We start from the raw sequence: 19,788 nt of genomic DNA, 5'->3' as shown, positions 1-19,788 counted from the left end.
AAGATGCATCTTTATATTTCAGGGTCAATACTCATTTTTTGCGAGCTAGAATAATTTTTTATTCTATTAATTATAATTCATCAACAAGAATTTACTAATTAATCAGCACTTATCCTATTGATAGCTTTTAACATCGGTAACGTGTACGATAGTTAAATTATTTTCTAGTTGCAAAAATAATATTAATCTGCGGAGCATTAGTAATTACATACGAAAGAGTTATATATAAATATAATTAAAATTATAGAGAAAAAAGTAGATTTAAAGTACTATACCAACAATTTTTAACAAACTATAATCAGCTAATAGTAAAATTAATAAGAAATCAGAATTGCCAGAATTTAAAAACTTTTTTAAACGATTTGAATTTGACACGTATACAAAAAATTTAAAATTCTTGATTAAAATAATTTCATGTAAAAGAATCTTCTTTTTGAGTATTCACTATTACTCCAAACGACCTATTATTAACGTAATGCGATATTTGGTTTGACAGATAACAAATAAATTCATAATATGCTGATAAAATTATTTTTTAAAAGATTATTTTATTGAAATACAAAACAACTATATCGCGTTTTTTGTTGAATATTTCTGATTATTTATATCGAGCTCATAGGTTACATATTTATCAGACGCTGTTTTGTAATGACGAACTTGAGTATATTCGGGCTATTTGTTCAGCTTGCAATCGATGATAGAGGAAAAGAGAGAGCTGTGGAATCATCGTGTGACCCCAACAGGGGAAATCACCGTCGGTACTTTTCTCGTATGTCAACAAAGGTCTACGCGATTCCAACCGCGTGATGTACATACTCGTACATATATTAACACGTTCAATGAGACGTGCGTATCGCATGCGTATGCGTGTGTCGCATCGCAAGAGCAACCGGAACGAAGGACGCGAAAACGTCGAGGACACGAGTCTGTTAAACTTGAAAACACGTTGAAGCAGGCGAGCTAGAACTGGATTGATGGAAAAAAATGTCCTCAAGGATTTTTATCTGTGATATTACTAGCGAGGGCGAGCGAAAATCTTATGCTGGAAAATTACCTGGAGAATGTTAATGACCGTTATTGATCCGAGTTTAACGATAGATTTAATAACATTTAGCTTTTATATAACTATTTTATAGATAACATTTCACATTTCATAGAAAATTGTTATTATTTCTTCTCTTCCATCAATTAATTAAACGTTATGACATCAGTCTTATATCATTGAGATATTTAAAGATTCTCTTAATAACTAAATTTTAAGTTAAAAAAATTTTCTATTAAATTTAGTATTATCTAATCATATTCTTAATTCTTAATAAAATGCTTAATAAATGCTTTCATAATTGTTTTTAGCTCAGTTATTTATCTTAAAAATCTATCAAATTTTCATATTTACATGTTAAGCAAAAATTATTTCAATTATTTTTGACTTGCATAGTATTTGTTGTTAAACGCCTTATATATCGATCAAGCTAAAACAGCTTACATTTGCATTTTATAATCAATATTTTTAAATATTGATAAAAGATTAAAAAAGAAAAATTTGTCTTTTTCTTAATGCGCGACAAAGGAAAGTACCATTGCTAGAGGAGAGGTGAAGAATGAATAATGACGATGATGTCATTACGTGAAATGAATTGAGAAAAAAAGAGAAATAGATAGAGAAAGAGAACGATGGCAGAAATCGTTAAGCACGAGAGAAAAAGAGACGAAGAAGAAAGAGCGACACTCCCCCTCTCTAGACTCCGAGATCCGAAGAAGAAAAAGACGCATTTATATAAGAACGTACGTAGACCGCGTCTCTCGACGGTCTTGACAAGTTGTCGCCGAAGATCTGTTCAGCTTCTTACGTCTCCGCTTTTTGGGTCGACATTCGTCTCGCGATTCTTTTTAGAAGTAAAAATCGCGCTGTACTGTAATCAGCGTGGTGCAGTAATCAAGATGCTGCACAGATTCACGGTGCTCGCGATCTTCGCGGTGGCGGCCGTATCCGCTACGAGTCCGCCACGAGTGTGTAAGTATTTCACAAAGTTTTGACAAAATCGATTCACAAAAATATAAAAATCGCTTATCGAAAAATAAATATAAAGATTTATAAAAATCTTATCTTTGCAAAGCATAATAAAAACTATTTTATATTTTTATATGATTCATTGATAAAACTGAAATGAATAAATTACAACGATTTAATTATAGCAATTTCACCATTCTAATCTCATGATTTAAAATTTTGAGTCTAATCTCAAATATCTATCTTCAGGTAAATTCAAAAGTGCATTTAATAAAAATCATTGAATTATTAACTAGATTCTTTATTTATTATTATGCGCGCAGTCACGATGTGCATCCCTGAGAAATACGCGAAGGAATGTGCGAAGATGATAGAAGACTCAGCCAGCAAAGGATACCCGATATCGTGCATTTCCGGACGCGATCGATACGATTGCATCGAGAGGGTTGGTAAGAAGGAAGCGGATATTGTCGCCGTAGATCCGGAAGATATGTATCTCGCAGCGAAGAATCAATTAGCTGAAAAAGCTGGATACAATGTCGTTGAACAGGTAATATCAGACTTGAGATATCTAAAAATTAGATTTCTAATAAATGTAATAGAATTTATAGATACGCACAAGAAATTTAAAAATATTATTTATAAAATAAGAGAGAAATTCTCATAGAAAAAAAAAACAGACTAAAATAGTATAATTAAATAAAAATTTTAAGGATTTTAGAGATATTATTTTTAAGCTATCTTGGAAATTTTAGATTATCATCCATTGATTTAAAACGTACATATTTTATGCACTCTCGAAAATAGGATATAGTATTTACGATCAAATAAATTTTCAAGCAGAATGAATAATGTATGACATGAATTCCTTCTCTTTGCGTTTGTACTATCAGGTCAGGACAAAGGAGGAACCCGACGCGACATATCGTTACGAGGCAGTAGCCGTAATACACAAGGATCTGGACATTCACAATGTTCAGGGCCTGAGGGGTCTCAAGTCCTGCCATACAGGTGTGGGTCGTAATGTCGGTTACAAGATTCCACTCACGAAGCTAACCGCTATAGGCGTGTTGACCGATATCAACAACCCGGAATATTCCGCCCGCGAAAATGAGCTTCGCGCTCTGAGCACGTTCTTCGACAAAGGTTGTCTAGTGGGCAAGTGGTCGCTCGATCCAGCAATCAATCAGAGACTCAGTAAGTGATGGCAATCTAAAGAACTTGCGTCGATTATGTCATATAAGCGAACTGCCAGTAAACAGTATTGTTAGCTGCGCGCATCCAAAAATGCACTATTATTTTCTCTATTTTTCAGAGGAGACGTACAGCAACATGTGCGACCTTTGCGAGAAACCAGACGTGTGCGATTATCCAGACATATATTCCGGATACGAGGGCGCGTTGCGTTGTCTAGCTCACAACGGCGGGCAGGTTGCATGGACGAAAGTCATCTACGTGAAACGCTTCTTTGGCTTGCCCGTGGGAGTCACCCCGGCGACGCCGACGCGCGAGGATCCAGCCAACTTCCGATATTTCTGTCCGGATGGTAGCAAAGTGCCCATCGATGCCCATACGAAACCGTGCACATGGGCTGCCCGACCATGGCAGGGATACATGACCAATGGGGATGACGCCAATAACGTGGAAGCTATTCAAAGAGTGAGATTTGTTTCTTAAGAAATTATATATTTGATGATTTATTGAAATAAAGATGGCACTTTGCGAAAAAATTATTTTTATATCTACGTAATAAATTAATAATTTGAAAATATAATATTTTAATCTATGATAAATATGATTTAAGTATAATAAATGAAGTCAAAAATTAATTATATATTATTACAAAAATTTACCATTCTAATAAATATGACAGGTGGGCCATTTATCACTTATTTCATTAAAAAGACAATTACAATGGAAGATTTAATTTAAACGATTTCCTTTGTACGACATCGATATTTTTTAATCGAGATAGTAATTTAATTTTAAAATGTTTCAGGAATTAACACAATTGGGTCAACTTGGAGAGAATGAGAAAGCAGATTGGTGGAAGGATCTTTTGTTGCTCAACGAGAAGACCTTGGCTGTCGCTGCACCGCCAGTATCACCGGAAGAGCATCTGAAAAGCGCAAAATATGTAGATGTAATCGAAAGAAATTTCGGAGCGCCGGAGAGGGACGCTCGTTGGTGCGTTTGGAGTCAAAGTGCATTAGACAAGTGCCGTAGTCTCGCTAGAGCTGCGTTCTCCAGGTACATACATATACAATTGCACATGAAAGGTATCAATGTTTTCAATCAGACAATTCAAAAAGAATTTTGCTTCAAAACAAATTTAATTTATTATTATTATTTTTATTAATTTATTATTTACTTTTATCGAGATATAATAACATAAAAGTTAAGCAAATTTTGTCAGTTACGTCTCAAAGATACGTAAAGATAGGTGAAGAAATCATGATTCTATCTTAATGAAAATTCTTCAGATTTAATTATCATACACACAAGATATTTGTTGTTGACGAAAAGATGCAGATATTACATTACATTCATATTACATTATGTTACAAACTATATAGGGATGCCAGACCGAGATTTGATTGCATACTGGAGAAGGACGAGATTGCTTGCTTGAAGGCCGTCAGGGACAATGGAGCAGATATAACTGTAATTGACGGCGGATCGGTGAAACTCGCAATCAACAATTATAACGCGAAACCGATCGTCAGTGAGGCTTATGGCGAGGGATCGACGCAACTCAACGAGATACCGGCAGTTGCTGTTGTTAAGAGAGGTTCTTCCATAAATGGATTAGGTATACGAGTTTATGTATTTAAAATGCAAACATTCTACATCGAAATAAAATCCCTACATCTGTTGTAAAAATACTAAAATATATTATATTCTGAAAGAGAAAGAATTAGAGCTTATTTGTATCTTATATTCTGAAAGAATCTGAATTAGAGCTTATTTGTATCTTAAAAACTGAGATACTAAATTAATATCAACACATATTTTTATAAACTAAAATTTAAAAATAAAGTGAATTTCGAATTAAAGAAAGCCTTAAAAAAAACTAAAAAGTCCAAAAGAGTTTTTACTTGCAAGTATCTGTTGTGAATTATGAATTTTGTCAATAATTTCCTGTTACAGGCGATCTCAGAGGCAAAAAATCTTGTCGCAGTGGCTACGTGGGCGATTTTGCTGGTTACTCCGCACCGGCCCACATTCTCAAACAAAAAGGGCTTATTAACGAACCGGAAGAAATAGATACCTTCTTCTCCGAATCTTGTGCACCTGGCGCACCTCTCAATTCCAAGTCTTGTCAATTGTGCGTTGGCAATATCGAATCTGGTGACGATCAAGTGAAAGAAGCCACGAAATGCAGACCGACGAATGTTGAACATTACAATGGCGGAAAAGGAGCACTCAGGTAATTTTGTGTAGCTCATTCATCGATAGGGCACATATTTTTCAACATTGTAAAAATAAATTTAATGTATGATCTTCTCCCATTATTATAGAGAATAAAATTAATTATACGAAACAATACAAAGTTTTTTTTTATAATTCAAAAACAAAAATATGTATCTTACATTTAAAATATTGTATTACCTTTTAAGAATTTAATTTGCATCTTCTTCTCCAGGTGTTTGAAAGATGGTAAGGGAGACGTTGCGTTCCTACCTTTGACGGCTTTGCAACAGCTAGGTAAATACAATTTTAATTAAATAAATTTAATTTAATTATATTTATCATTTCATAAATATATATCATATTTTAGATAACGAGAAAGATGGTGCAGGTAAACGTGAAGATTATGTCTTGCTTTGTCCGAATGGTGGTCCATTCCAAGCACCCATCAATGAATGGGAGCGTTGTAACTTAGGATTAGAACCACCACAGATAATCGTCAGTTCGGCAGAAAAAGGCCCAAACGCCTTGGAAGAGTTGAAACACGGCATTTTAGCCGCGAGCACCTTATATTCGAAGCAACCGGATTTGCTGCGTCTTTTTGGCGCTTGGGATGACAAACGCAACATATTATTCAAGGTAAGAAGATTATCATTTTCTCTATTTGATTAAATTTAATCAGTAGTTTTCTAATTAGATTATTTTTTATTCATATTAACTGTAGAAAGCCAGATATTAAATATTGTAGTATTCTTATAAATAGCATTTAAATAAATATATTAATTTATTAAGCAGAAATATAATGTAAAGATTTTAATTGATTAACTATAAATTCATTATAATATTATAAACAATTAATTTATACATTTTTCTCATAAACAATATTTTCACTCAAATCAGATGATTGCATAGAATTTTAATTTAAAAAGATTGTTCAACTATATATTTTTTAAGTAAGAAATATTGTATCCTTTTTAGGATAACGTGAAAGAATTATTATCCATCGATAATAAATTGGACAAATGGGACACTTGGGCAAATATTCAACAAGACTATGGCAATCATTAAATCATTTCGTACCCGAGAATTTATAAGAATAAAAAAGCACCTGATTGTATATGATGGATGTCGTATTATGTGATATTGGTTCTACTATTATTGCTGAGAAATTATCTTTATTAAGTCATATATCAATGACTTATCAAAAGGACTGTTAGATAAATAAATAGTTAATAACTTCGCTGTTTATGTATATTGCCGCGACAGAGATTACGGCATTTTCAATATCAATATCAATATAAGAAACTATAATTTTCTTGAAAGAATTTTCTTAAAAGATATTAAAAATATATAATTTTCCGAGCATACAACGTGTATTATTTTATGTATATCCTACTTTCTTCTCATTATATAATTTTATAACATCTTTTAAAATAAATATTAGAAATAGTAGTAACCTTCGTCTATTTTTGTACACGCACTTTAAAAATTATTCAAAATAATCATGTTAAGTGATTCATCTTCTGTACTAAAATAAATTTTCTATACATATATTTTATTCTTAATATATATTCTACTCCTTATTATACTCTTGTGTTAGAGGAACGGAAGAATTATTTTAAAAAAAATGAATAAGTAAAATATGTTAACAATGTTACACAAAAGAGACATATCTTGCAATTTGCATTTTTTAAAATATTTTATTTATTCGCGCATAAATTTCATTTTCCTCATGATTCATTGATTCATTAATCTCTTTAATATATAGATAAGTAAAATGGACGAGATACATGTTCAAGATACAACAAAATTTATTTTATTAAATAAAATTTTCTAATAAAAATCTTTTATACAATCAACATTATAAAAAATTAGTTTAACAATAAAAATTTTTTTAAACAAAAAATAATTTATATTATAGTTTTATTTCTTTAAAAGGCAAACACTTTCGAAATTTTTTTTTATAATCATCTATATTCTATTAAATACAAAATTATTTATATAAATATATATATATATATATATATATATATATAAATTTATGTATTGATTTTTTGATAATTTTATTTTACTTCTATACGTACCAAATGTAATTGAAAAAATTAATATAAGAATTGATATTAAGTATCTCATATTTAATATATTTATATTAACTAATTAATATATTTAATATTATAATGCTATTATAATTAATTATATACTATTATAACTATTATAATTAATATATTATATTAATATATTTAACTAACTAATATATATATATATATATATATATATATATATGTATAATATACTGATATTAACTATCTTATATTAATATTGATCAGTTAATATCAATTCTTTATATTATATTAATTTTCACATTTGGTATGTATAAAAGTAAGAAAATAAAATATTATCAAAAAATTAATAAATAAATTTATCTGAGAAAAAATATTTACATTTTATATATATAGACACACACATATATTGTATGTGTGTATATACATATATATATATATATATATATATATATATATAATATATATATATATATATATATATATATATATATATATATATATATATAATATTTTGTATTTAAAAGAACAAAGATGGTTATGGAAAAAGCCTCGAAACCTCGAATTGTTTCTACTTTTTAAATAAATAAAACTATAATAATATATTTATATTTATATATCTTATATTTATATGTCGTATCTAATTTAATATCATGTAATTTAATATATATGCAATTTAATATTTAATATCTTAATCTTTCATGAAAGAAGCTTGTATTACATTTTATTCATCATTAATATAATCATATAATTTTTTCATTTTATCGAGGAGAAAATTGGAAACTCTTCCGCGTTTACTACGCAAATATTTTTTATATACAATATTCGAACCAAATTTATCAGATTCCAGAGTTTGTTGTATTATATTCTGTTTCGTAAAACTTATCGCCATCTCTTCCCATCTAAACAGATATTTTTCGAATTAATACAAAAAAATTTGTGAAATTTAAAATTAATTCTTTTATATATATATAAATAACGTATTACAAAATATTTTCTGAATTATAAAAGTAATAGACACTAAAACATATATTTTTTTTATCACGTAATAAACTAGACTATTAAACATTAAGTGCTCGTGAATATTTTCCTTAAACATTCCTTTCTCTTGTTCTTTTATAATGTATAAAAATATAAAGCCTTTACCGTTTCGGAAGATACAACTAATACATCTGTTTGGAATTAAAAAATAGAACTTATTAATTCTCTTACTCTGTGAGCGAATATTTATGTTTCCGTAATTCGCACCATATATTCATATTAATATTATCAGAATATATGCAACAAAGTGATATTTCAGCCGCAGTAATGGCCAGAACACGTACTGGCTTATCACATAAATTTTCATTTAACATAGATATATCAAGCTATAATGTAAAAAAGAGACTGTTTATTTGCGTAGAACTTACCGTACTAAAAATTAAATCGTATATATGAAAGAGAGATTTACTATTTATATCTATTCTCTTACCAAATAACTACCACAGAAATAAATGCGTGGAATATCGTTTGAATTAATATTATGCTTTTTATCTTGTATCATTTCCAATATATAATAGATAAGCAATGAGAAGGGATCGGCAAATCTTAAATTGAAATTAACAGCTGATATAATCTTCATCTCATACATTAATAAATCTTTTTCTTGACCTATATATAAATCTTTTGCCATTTGCACTATCGTAGTCGCCTAAAAAAATAAAATATAATACACATTTATATTTTAAAACTGCAATATATTATTTTATTTATTTAATATTATAATAGTATATAACCCCTTTTTAATTATTTCTCTGAATAAAAAATTCTATTACCGATGGTATTTTATAACTAGTTAATTCTCGCTTGAGAGTAATCCAAAGACATGTCAAAGCCATTAACTGTATATTATCTGTTTCTATTAAAATTCTGTCAACAGCGAGATCGAACAGTTTGACAGTTTGATAAATAATATTTGATGAATATTGATAGTGTATCTAAAAATTGTGATTGTAAACAATTAAAAATAGAGTTCAGTGTATAATTTAAATTTATTTCTTCTTTCAAAATATCATTATGACAAATATATATTTCATATTAATGATTATTGTTGTATTTTATTATTGATAAGTATTAAAAATAATATTAAAATAGTATTAGAAATAAATTTTTATACACTTATAATTACAACAAAATACGAGTTTATTAAAATCACACCATTTCAGTTTTTGATTTATATATGTTAGTTATTTATATTTGTAATTAAGAAAGAAAAAGAGAAGAGAGAAGAGTCACACACACATTATACTTACTCCAAGACGAATCAAATATCCTACAATGATTCTTCTTTGATCTGCGTTTACATTTTGCTTCAAAAAATGAAAAGACAGTTTAGGAGTATTGCTCTCTCTTTCATGTTCTACATATGGCACTACATCCAAATAATCATATTCGTATGGATGAATATCTTCGAAATCTTCCTTTTTGGTCGATAATTTGTTATCATGCGTCGCTTCACGTTTCAAATAACGTACCTTTTTAACAAACATTTTTTTAAATGCTATATCGAGCAAATGATTTAAAACTATGATCTAATTTGCTTTACAGTTCTTACATATACATACACAACAGTCTATAAATTGATACACATATTAAATTTATGTGTTTTGAAAAATTGATACACATATTAAATTTATTTTGTATTAACATATTAATAATAATATATATAATAATGATGCATATTGCCATTACCTTTGTCGGAGTTATTGGTGGGACCAAAGAACCATCTAGAGGTGTTATGGAAATCATAAGACTGGTTCGAAATCCAGTGTTTAACTGATCTCGTTTATCATATTCAACAATATTGCTTGTGCTAAAAAAATGTTTGTAATAATTCAACATAGCGTAAAGTAACTTTTCAATTATTCTACAGTCGGAATCTATAATGATTCATAGAGATGATTTTTGTGATAATATAATGATACTTAATTAATAATTAAATATTTAATATAATATTAATAATAGATCAATTTTTTACAATTAAATATCTACTTTATTTCTATAAATTGTTTTTTTTATTACCTTGTATTAATATTAACTCGTGTATTTAATAAATTGTTATCTTGCAAAATTGACACGATTTCGACGTTTGGTAAATGTTGGATTTTAGATGTCGTGATTTTTTCATTCTGCTTAAACATCCGATCTATTTTCTGTGGATGATTTAATGATTTTTGAGGCAGACTTTTGGGACGTTCAGAACTCTTTCGTAGTTTGATTTTATTATGGGTTTTTTCTACATTTATATTAGGATATTTGGTCGCCAAATTCTTAGGCACAGTACCAGCTAAAAAGATCGCGCGAGTGAAAAAAATTTTTTGATAATATTTATAATACATATTTATAATATATATTTATAATTTATATTTATAATACATATGAATTCTTTGCTTTCAAAGCAAGATCTGGATAGAAAATACAATCGATTAATATAGTTACAATAAATATTCTCATGATACTAACTATTTGATTTCCTCATCTTATTTTTCCACATTTCAATACTTGTAAATGTTCGTTTTTTAACTTCGACTGAGAGATGTTTAGTTTTGGAAATCTGTGCACGTTGCGATTCTGTTCCGACGCATTGTGCATCCTGTAGCAATGTTTTTCTACTTTCAGAACAAGATCTAGATAGGAAACAAATAAATGTAATATACGAAATGTTTCTTAATTACTCGTGTATCAATATTCCATCTAAAATTTAATAGAAATACAAAACAAGAAAATTTTATATAAGAGAACATGATATAACTATAGATTGTTTGAACTCTTTATTTCTTTATTATAGAAAAAATTATAAAAAATGTTTTAAATATTTTTCACTTTTTTAAACAAAATATATAATATTTATTTTTATTATTTTCAATCAAGAAGCGATTGGAATATTGGTAAATGATATTAGTAATTATGTAAAAGATCAAAATTATTTCTTAAGTATATATTATAAGAAATAAATATATAATAATATTCTCTAATTCTCTGTAATTTGTTATAAAATAAAATTTGAACAATTTATATAATAAACATAATATTTTTTGCATTTTTATTTCCGTGCATATAATACTTTTCCATTTTTTTAAACTAAATTTTAATAAATTTAAAGATCATATCTTGTATTAATTTAAAAAAATTACTTGTATGCAAAATTACCTTTGAAATAATTTGCTGTTCATGTTCTTTTTATCTGAAGAAACTTTGTTTCGGCAGTTGCTTAAAGAACGCGCTCTAAAAAATAAATCTTTTTTCTTCTACAGGACATACATAAACTTATCAAAACTTTATTATATTTATATTTTATTTATTTATATTTTGTTTAAACATTATACACATCAATTTCATGTGTCTTTAATATTTCTATATATCTCTTTTAATTTTTAATTTAAAAATATAAATTTTTCATAGAAATAAGAAAAAAAATATTAAATTTAATGATCCTTACATACCTACATAAAACAGTTGTACCTGATGTATCTCTTTGCAAGCGCGGGCGTGATCTGGAATTTTCTTCATTATCGTAATGAATTTTAAATTTAGTTTCACCCAGGAAAGGTTTTTGCGCTGAAGGATTTGAAACAGAATTCTTCATTTTTAACGATAATCTTTTGTTAATTTTACAGCCATTCTTATTTTTAGCAAGACTGTTACTTTTTTGTACTTCCATATTCTCTTTATTTATAGACACGTGGTCTTTTACATTTAATTCCTTGCGACTTTGCGCCCGAGGAATATTTTTTGGCATGATCTAATATTATTTAAATATATTTATTATATGTATAAGCTACATATATATTTTACACACTCACACACATATATACGTATACGCATTTACATTCACTCTCACATTCATACACAAATATATATCTAATATAATTAAGTACTTCGATTAATAATGAGAAAAACTGTTTTCACAAATTATATTCACAAACTATATTTACAAAGATATGAATTTGAATAAATAAGATATTGGATGATTTTAATATGACATGTGCGCGTTATTCCTCCGGAATTTTGAACGTAACTGCCAGAATAATCGACATTCTACGGTCTGTGTGTTTTTGTGCTAGACATCTATTCGTCCTACTGTGTATAATCGTATACATATTATAAACACGAAACCACCAACATCAGAAAATAATATGATGAATTAAAATCGTAGAAATATAATCTGCATACTATTTATTCTCTGTGGGAATTATTATATTGAAACTAAAAATATTAAAAATTTGATATAGAATAATATTTCAATAAAATATATTATATTTGTAAATATATATTGCAGTAAAATATTATATTTTATATCTAATTTTTAATATTTTTTTCAGTTTTGATATAATAATAATCAGAAATAATAAACAGCATGCAGATTATATTTCTGATTTTCAATCATCTCATGTTTTAACGTTTATGATTATTATTACACGATTAATTATTTACATTATTAGATGCTGTATGTTAACAGGCTAAAATCGGCAGATCATACATATATATATATATATATATATATATATATATATATATATATACAGGGTGTATCTTAAAAAGCTCCCACTAAGCAAATAGCGTTATTCCTGATTAAAAACCTAGTCGAAAAGTCCTAAACCATTTATATATATATATATATATATATATATATATATATATATATTAGACAATTTTTTTATAGAAGATTTATTATATTTTATTAAGCAAAATATATCATGCCATAACAGCAGAGCTATGTATGTACATATATTTTCTATTTATTTTTTTAATTGCGTTTTCGATTATGATTTATCGATTGTGCTTGTTTCTTTATTGGATGATTTATCGATTGTGGTTGTTTCTTTATTGGATGATTTATCGATTGTGGTTGTTTCTTTATTGGATGTTTATCGATTGTAGTGTTTTTCGAGTCTGATTTATCGATTTTAAACTTGACCCGTTTAAAACAATTTTTATAAATGAAATGTTCTATAATATAAACGAGATAACTGATGAACAAAGCTATAGCTATGAGAAGCAGCAATGGCATTATATCACCAATCTCGACTGATTTCCACGATGATGCTGACTGCAATCGATAACAAGTATTAAATTAAGTATTAAATTAAAAATACAAATGTACAATATATCGAGCCATTATTACAAATATAATTAATAATTTTCTGCAATATTTATTGCCTTACTATTTTACTATTTATTGTATTATTTATACTTACTGTGCCTAACTGGACCGACCATTGCGTTTCCAGTAATCGTTGTAAAACTCCACTGTCCCTCAATAGCAAGATACTACAATAATATTAATAATGCTCAATTAATGAAATAAAATAAATAATACAAAATTCGAATGTCTAAAAACACTTCTTATACTTAATTTACGTTAATAACTTGATACTCACTGTGTATTAATGATACCACGATACGGACTGTTGCGCTGAACGGCCATGGCTATAGTAGCAGGCGTAATGACATCCAATGGCTCCAACTTGCAATTAACTCTCTGTTGCAGTATTTCTGCCATACTATCGAGTGTAACAAAAGCGTATTTATCCTCTCTGCAAACCTTCTCCAGACCTTCCACGTAACTCGTTGGCAATTTTTTTTCTTTCAATATTAGCTTATTAAATAACTGGCTCATTACTTTGTCTGTTGTATGCTGCCGTAACAAAATTATCATATAAATTATAAAATTTTTCATAAATAGTATAAATAGTATAAAATTCTCCATAAATAAGATTTTCATTTCTTTAGCTATATTACTCGGACAAAATGTTAAATTAAAATATGTGTTATCTTTTGCATGACATAATTTTTTGATATAATTATATTCATACATAAAGATGATGAGTACATACATATTTAATTAATTAATACGTAATAAGCTGCTACAGAGTGTCTCAAACAACATCTCTAAGATCCTGATAGTAAAAAAAGAATTTACCTGAAGAAAGGCATAATAGGCCGAATTAGCAACCACGCCACAACCGTAAGACCCATCTTTTAAGAGCCCCTCCATAGTCGTGAAAGGCATAACGAATGTCTGGACAGTAAGAAAACTAATCAAAGCAGCAGAATACGCGGCTAAGATAATGACCGCTGTTAAGTAAGTTACTAAATGCACCATTCTTATAGGATCCAGCGTAGATTGTTCCATACCTGACAAGATATTATATCTCATGATAATAATCATATATTTAAAAAATTACGCACAATTCTAAGATAGGACCATTTATTTGAAAAGAGAATGACGCGAAATTACCTTGACCGCAAAACGCCCCTGTGATAAAAAATAAAATCTCTGTAAATCTTGATGGTGCATTATCCTCCCGCAAATGTATGACTGCAAAAAGTTTTTGAATAAACACGATCGATACGCTGAGGATTATTATGAAAAGACCGATAGCCCTCCAAATATTCACGGAGAAAGGCGCCACATAAGCATCCCATTTTACTGTGCTTATTGATTCTGGTCTTTTAACGTACGGACGGACACTAATAATACATACACGGAATGTAAATAATTAATCATCATAAACATAAAATACGAGACTTAATGTATTACATTAAATTTAACGTATAATAATACTGAAAACTAATTGAATCAAATAAATTGCTCTACTAATAAAAAAATATATTATATGCTCTAAAAATATATTATATGTTCTAATAAAAAAATATATATATATGTATATTATATTATATGCTCATATTTTTATATTGTGCATAGAATGTTATGTAGAATGTCCCCGAACATCTTGAAGCTGTCTCCAAAATATTAGATTGAGACGTTTACTGCATTTAGAATATTTTATGAAATGAAAATATACTTGGTCGAGAAAATGGGTGTTGTAAAACTGACGAAGTTTAATCTCTGTTTAGTCATCATGAACTCGGTCGCCGCGAAGTCAATTTCATCATTTTTTAACATTCCTATTGCACCCGTGCAGGAACCGTTTGGAAAACACATGCCCCACGATCCGGCTTCCTTGTATGTAAATCTGAAATAAGTGTTTAGCATATAAATAATCGATTTTTATAATTAGCTCTTAGTGAATATATTGTCACTACTTATCTTAAAAAAAAAAGAATGATCAAATAATTTCAAATGACAATTCTGTAACAACTTCACAGTAAAAGCTGTCAAAATCATGATTAAAATTATGTAAAAATTATCGATAATTTTTATTAATCAACATTAATTCTCAATAATCTCGGAACGAGCACGAGACTACAGGATGAAGAACCGGTGATGACGTCATGCTGCGTAATTTTGCTATAAAAAGAATTAGTGTAAAAAGGATGAAGACAATGATGTAACCCCCGTTCTTTAATGACATTATTAAATATTTTTATCAATCTGAAAAATAAGTGTTTAAATATCATGACGACTAATATATCCTATTTATTTTATTACTGATTATATAAATATCAATTTAATATAGTTATTATTTATCAAGTCATTGATATTTATTGTGGCGATATTATATGATATACTTTTTTCAAAAGAAAGCTTTTAATATTTTATAATAAATACAATAGAGATATGTATAATTAGGTATTATCCATTATGCAACTCGAGAACGTATTCGGAAAGACGTCGAAGAAGCGGTGATGGTCGAAAAAGAGAAATTTTTGAGGAAAAAGGAGCAGCTAGCGAGGAAGAATACTTTCGAAGAGAAACAGCCAGGCAATTAAAAGAGCTCAAAGAACAGCAAAAACAACGTGCGGAAGAAAAGAAAAATAAAATAGCAAACGAAAAGGATAAAGCAGCGGAAAAAGACAGTGAGCAAAAGAAACGCAATCAAGTTACAGACAAAACTATTTCAAAGAACTCTGACAAAAAATGAAAAAAGTCAAATACAATAAATAATAATCAATTATACAACGTTTATTTTTTATTAGATGTGATAAGTGATATTTTTCTTTAAAATTACCAATTCTTAATTAAATAAATTATTAATTATTGAATTTAATGCTTAACAAGCAATTAATTATTGAATTAATTATTAAATTTATGCTTAACAATCAGATAATGTGTTTATAATCAAATATATATATAATAGATATTTCTTTTATCTAATGGTACTTACGTGCAATTTAATTCTTCCTGCAAAAGCAAAATTATTTCGCCAAAAAAGCCATAAACCCCTATAACTTCATTCCGTTCGTTTCGACGAAATTGACTGACAGGAGGATCCTATAAATATAAAATGTCGAAGCGAATATTATATTACTTGAGCTCAATTATATCACTCATTCTTAATTTAAATATATTATTAATATTGTTTTTTTAAGTATTAATTTTAAGTATTAATTTTAAGTATTAATTTAATTTTATATTATTTATTATTATGATTAAAATCTTTTTTTAGAAAAATAAAACAAGCGATCTTACCTCGAGCGACGCAACGCGTAAGTTATGGCCGAAAAGATCGTTTCTTCGTAAATATAAGCCATATGGAGGACCTTTCAAACCTTCCTTCGCATCCCATACACCAAACTGATTCGATCTCAATTCTTTATCTTTATAAACTTGATAAACTTCAGTGATGATCTCTTTGCCGGTTTCATTGATGCTGCTTTGAGCCACCATAAACTTACAATTGTATGGTATATAAATCTCGAAGAAGAAGTCCGCCAAATTGGTCTTGTTATTGAAGAAGACCAGCCAAGTAGGATAAGCCATTGTGATCCACGTAGAGACCTGCTGCATTTTAGTAAGTAAACGTTCCACTTGTCGACATTTTCTCAAATTGTAAAATTTAATCAGATACGAAAAAGTAATAATTTGCGACAAAAACTTCTGTTATAAAAGAAATTTTAACATAAATTTATGTAAAAGTAAAGATTTTATTGCGTTTGTTAAATTTATTTGATTTAAATATATTTATTACGTCAAAAATTCAGGTAGAGAAAAACTCTTTTGTATTTTTATTAATGATTGATTTTGTATAATAATAAATAAAATAATATTACTGTAATAAAAATCCAAAAAGATTTCAATAAGTTTTAAAATCGTATCTTTAATTTTTCCAGATATAATTACATTCACAAAATTATTCCTTGTATTTTCATTGTCGTTTAATAAAACGAATAAAGGCCTCTTGATGTGATGATAATTTTCTCCGATCTGCAACAAACAAATCTTTTCTCTAGTAAAAAATAAATGTATTTCCTTTTTAGTAAGATATTAATGCTTTTGAAAAATTGTAACAGATTATCCAATAACTTTATGTATTAATATATCATTATAAATATTACTTTAAAATAATAACAAATCTTATCTCTCAATGATCGTATGCTAATATTTATATAATAAAAGATATAAATTATATGTATGTATGTGTATGTGTATAAAAAAATAAATTCTAAGTGCTTACTCGCATTATAAGCATATGAAAATCCATGATTGCGGTATGTATATGAAGAGTCGAACTCAGATATTTTTGAAGATGCAGCAAGCGATCAGCTTCCATAAGTCCTGCAAAGTAACAACTTTCCGTAAGCGAAAAATCGATTCTGGTAAATAAAATTTTCCGTCTCTCCATCTGCTTCTCACCCTGCGTTTCAATAGGATTCGGATTAGAATGCAGGAGTATAATGCATGTATTATTGAAGTAGGTGTGAATATCTCTGATCAAACCCTCGTACACGTAAATTGGTCTAATCAATTGACCCCACACAAGATCGAACATCACTATTATCCATATGATCAAACTTGAGATCAAGAACATATTGAACTTGTGAAACATTCTTCGTCGCACTGAAATTTAACAGATCTCACGAACCTTGACACGATCTCGACGTTTTCAGATCTAATATATTTTATCGTCGCATCAATACTGTGCCTTCCGCCGATCGCGACGGGAGGCAACCAATTTAGATATCAGATAAGTAGCATAATAGCAGAATAATCAAGTGTCGCACGATTTTATTCGTTGTCTAGTCGATATTAAAACATAACACATGATTTCGTTCGCGCCGATCGCGCTTCATCAATTGTTAGACAGAGAAACAACGGTTGTATAAATAACGATTTAACCAACGATTCGTTTTGCAGATTCGCAGCAATTGAAACGCGAGAAATTAAACGCGATTTTGTGCTTGTATGAGAAAATTTAAAAAATGGTAAGAACATGAGAAACCGAGTAAGCGAGAGATCGACTGGCAGACACATCGATTCCGCGACTCTCGAATAAATTATATGTTTGTTCTCTTCACGTATTTGCTCTCCTGTTTGTGCAAATCGGACTAAGTCGCTATTCAAACAATTCTCTGTACACGGTCGAGGTACACAGCGATGATTTTGAGCGGAATATTGTTTATTAAGTGAAATAATTTATAAACTTTGCTGGTAAATTTATACAAATTAAACAACTGATTTGTTTGTTGGATATTCTCGTCGTAGGAAACGACGTCAATGGGATATTTTGATTTAGATTCAATATAGTTATACATCGTGGAATCTAGATAATTTATAAATAATACTGAAATAAACGGAAATTGAATTAATGTTTAAATTATTATGCAATATAAAAACGAAAGATTAGATAATTATTGGGATTTATTAATACGTCTTGTTTATCAGTATGAACTTTTTTAATTAAAAAACGATTAACGTAATTCTATATGTTTTATATATATAACATATATAATTACGTTAATCGTTTTTTAATTATAGAAATACGTTAATCATTTAGATTTGTTTATCGTTAATCGTTAAGATTTGTTTTTAAAACAAAACATAAAATGAAATTTATAACACAACAACACAACACGAGCATGAAATATTGAATAATATATGTTTTAATAGATGTTATAATTGACAATTCAAGCAAGCATTAAAGTATAAATGAATATGTGTGTATGTCATTAGATTTTAATAGAATTAACTATACGTAATATGTGTAATAATGATGACACATAATGTGCAATAAATGTGGCTAATATAAATAAAATAACAACTTAGAGAAGAAAAAGAAGAATAACAGAAAAACGATTTTTTTTACTTATATAATATGAAAAATCATATTATTTAATGTCAGGAAAACCAACATATAAATTATATGTTATATCACTCGTAATAATCGAAAGCAAAACAAATAATGAGAACTGGCATAAGAATACAAGAATAGTGATAGTTCCGCAACGTATACGTAAATAGTCTCTAAAGTTATGTTTGAAAAAAATTATGTTGAAGCTACTTTTGATAATGTTTTTACATAATTTAAAAACATTTTTTCTTTTTCCAAAAAATAAAAAAAACAGTAAGTTGTAGTCAAAAAT

The 19,788-nt window shown here is 28.1% G+C and overlaps 2 protein-coding genes across 2 annotated transcripts; one reads left to right on the top strand and one right to left on the bottom strand.

The window, feature by feature from the left end:
• Nucleotides 1–1,792: 1,792 nt before the first annotated feature.
• Nucleotides 1,793–6,661, top strand: LOC105256494 (transferrin). The gene is made up of 10 exons (XM_011266438.3): nucleotides 1,793–2,014; nucleotides 2,335–2,561; nucleotides 2,905–3,208; nucleotides 3,327–3,670; nucleotides 4,011–4,261; nucleotides 4,588–4,823; nucleotides 5,162–5,441; nucleotides 5,658–5,719; nucleotides 5,793–6,061; nucleotides 6,401–6,661. The coding sequence occupies exons 1-10, from the start codon at nucleotides 1,942–1,944 to the stop codon at nucleotides 6,488–6,490; spliced, it is 2,136 nt and encodes a 711-aa protein (XP_011264740.1). The 5' UTR covers nucleotides 1,793–1,941; the 3' UTR covers nucleotides 6,491–6,661.
• Nucleotides 6,662–13,267: 6,606 nt separating this feature from the next.
• On the bottom strand, nucleotides 13,268–18,254 carry LOC112637644 (probable glutamate receptor). The gene is made up of 11 exons (XM_025407768.1): nucleotides 18,062–18,254; nucleotides 17,883–17,983; nucleotides 17,549–17,632; nucleotides 16,898–17,209; nucleotides 16,593–16,699; nucleotides 15,330–15,500; nucleotides 14,762–14,994; nucleotides 14,444–14,658; nucleotides 13,902–14,158; nucleotides 13,719–13,791; nucleotides 13,268–13,570 (listed from the first exon to the last, which is right to left on the bottom strand). The coding sequence occupies exons 1-11, from the start codon at nucleotides 18,252–18,254 to the stop codon at nucleotides 13,268–13,270; spliced, it is 2,049 nt and encodes a 682-aa protein (XP_025263553.1).
• Between the last annotated feature and the right edge of the window lie 1,534 nt (nucleotides 18,255–19,788).

The sequence above is a fragment of the Camponotus floridanus genome, unplaced genomic scaffold, assembly GCF_003227725.1.
Source record: "Camponotus floridanus strain SB8 unplaced genomic scaffold, Cflo_v7.5 scaffold1, whole genome shotgun sequence".
Classification (NCBI taxonomy): Eukaryota; Metazoa; Arthropoda; class Insecta; order Hymenoptera; family Formicidae; genus Camponotus; species Camponotus floridanus.
The sequence above is the reverse complement of the archived record's forward strand: the minus strand, read 5'-3'. Positions and strand labels throughout refer to the sequence as shown.

Excerpts from the sequence above, each read along its gene's own strand:
- LOC105256494 (XM_011266438.3), top strand. The coding sequence starts at position 1,942 with ATGCTGCACAGATTCACGGTGCTCGCGATCTTCGCGGTGGCGGCCGTA. Across the intron at positions 5,720-5,792 it reads GACGGCTTTGCAACAGCTAG|ATAACGAGAAAGATGGTGCA; the intron begins GTAAATACAATT and ends ATCATATTTTAG. Across the intron at positions 6,062-6,400 it reads AACGCAACATATTATTCAAG|GATAACGTGAAAGAATTATT; the intron begins GTAAGAAGATTA and ends TATCCTTTTTAG.
- LOC112637644 (XM_025407768.1), bottom strand. The coding sequence starts at position 18,254 with ATGTTTCACAAGTTCAATATGTTCTTGATCTCAAGTTTGATCATATGG. Across the intron at positions 14,159-14,443 it reads CCTATTATGCCTTTCTTCAG|CATACAACAGACAAAGTAAT; the intron begins GTAAATTCTTTT and ends TTGTTACGGCAG. Across the intron at positions 13,792-13,901 it reads CGTGGTATCATTAATACACA|TATCTTGCTATTGAGGGACA; the intron begins GTGAGTATCAAG and ends ATATTATTGTAG.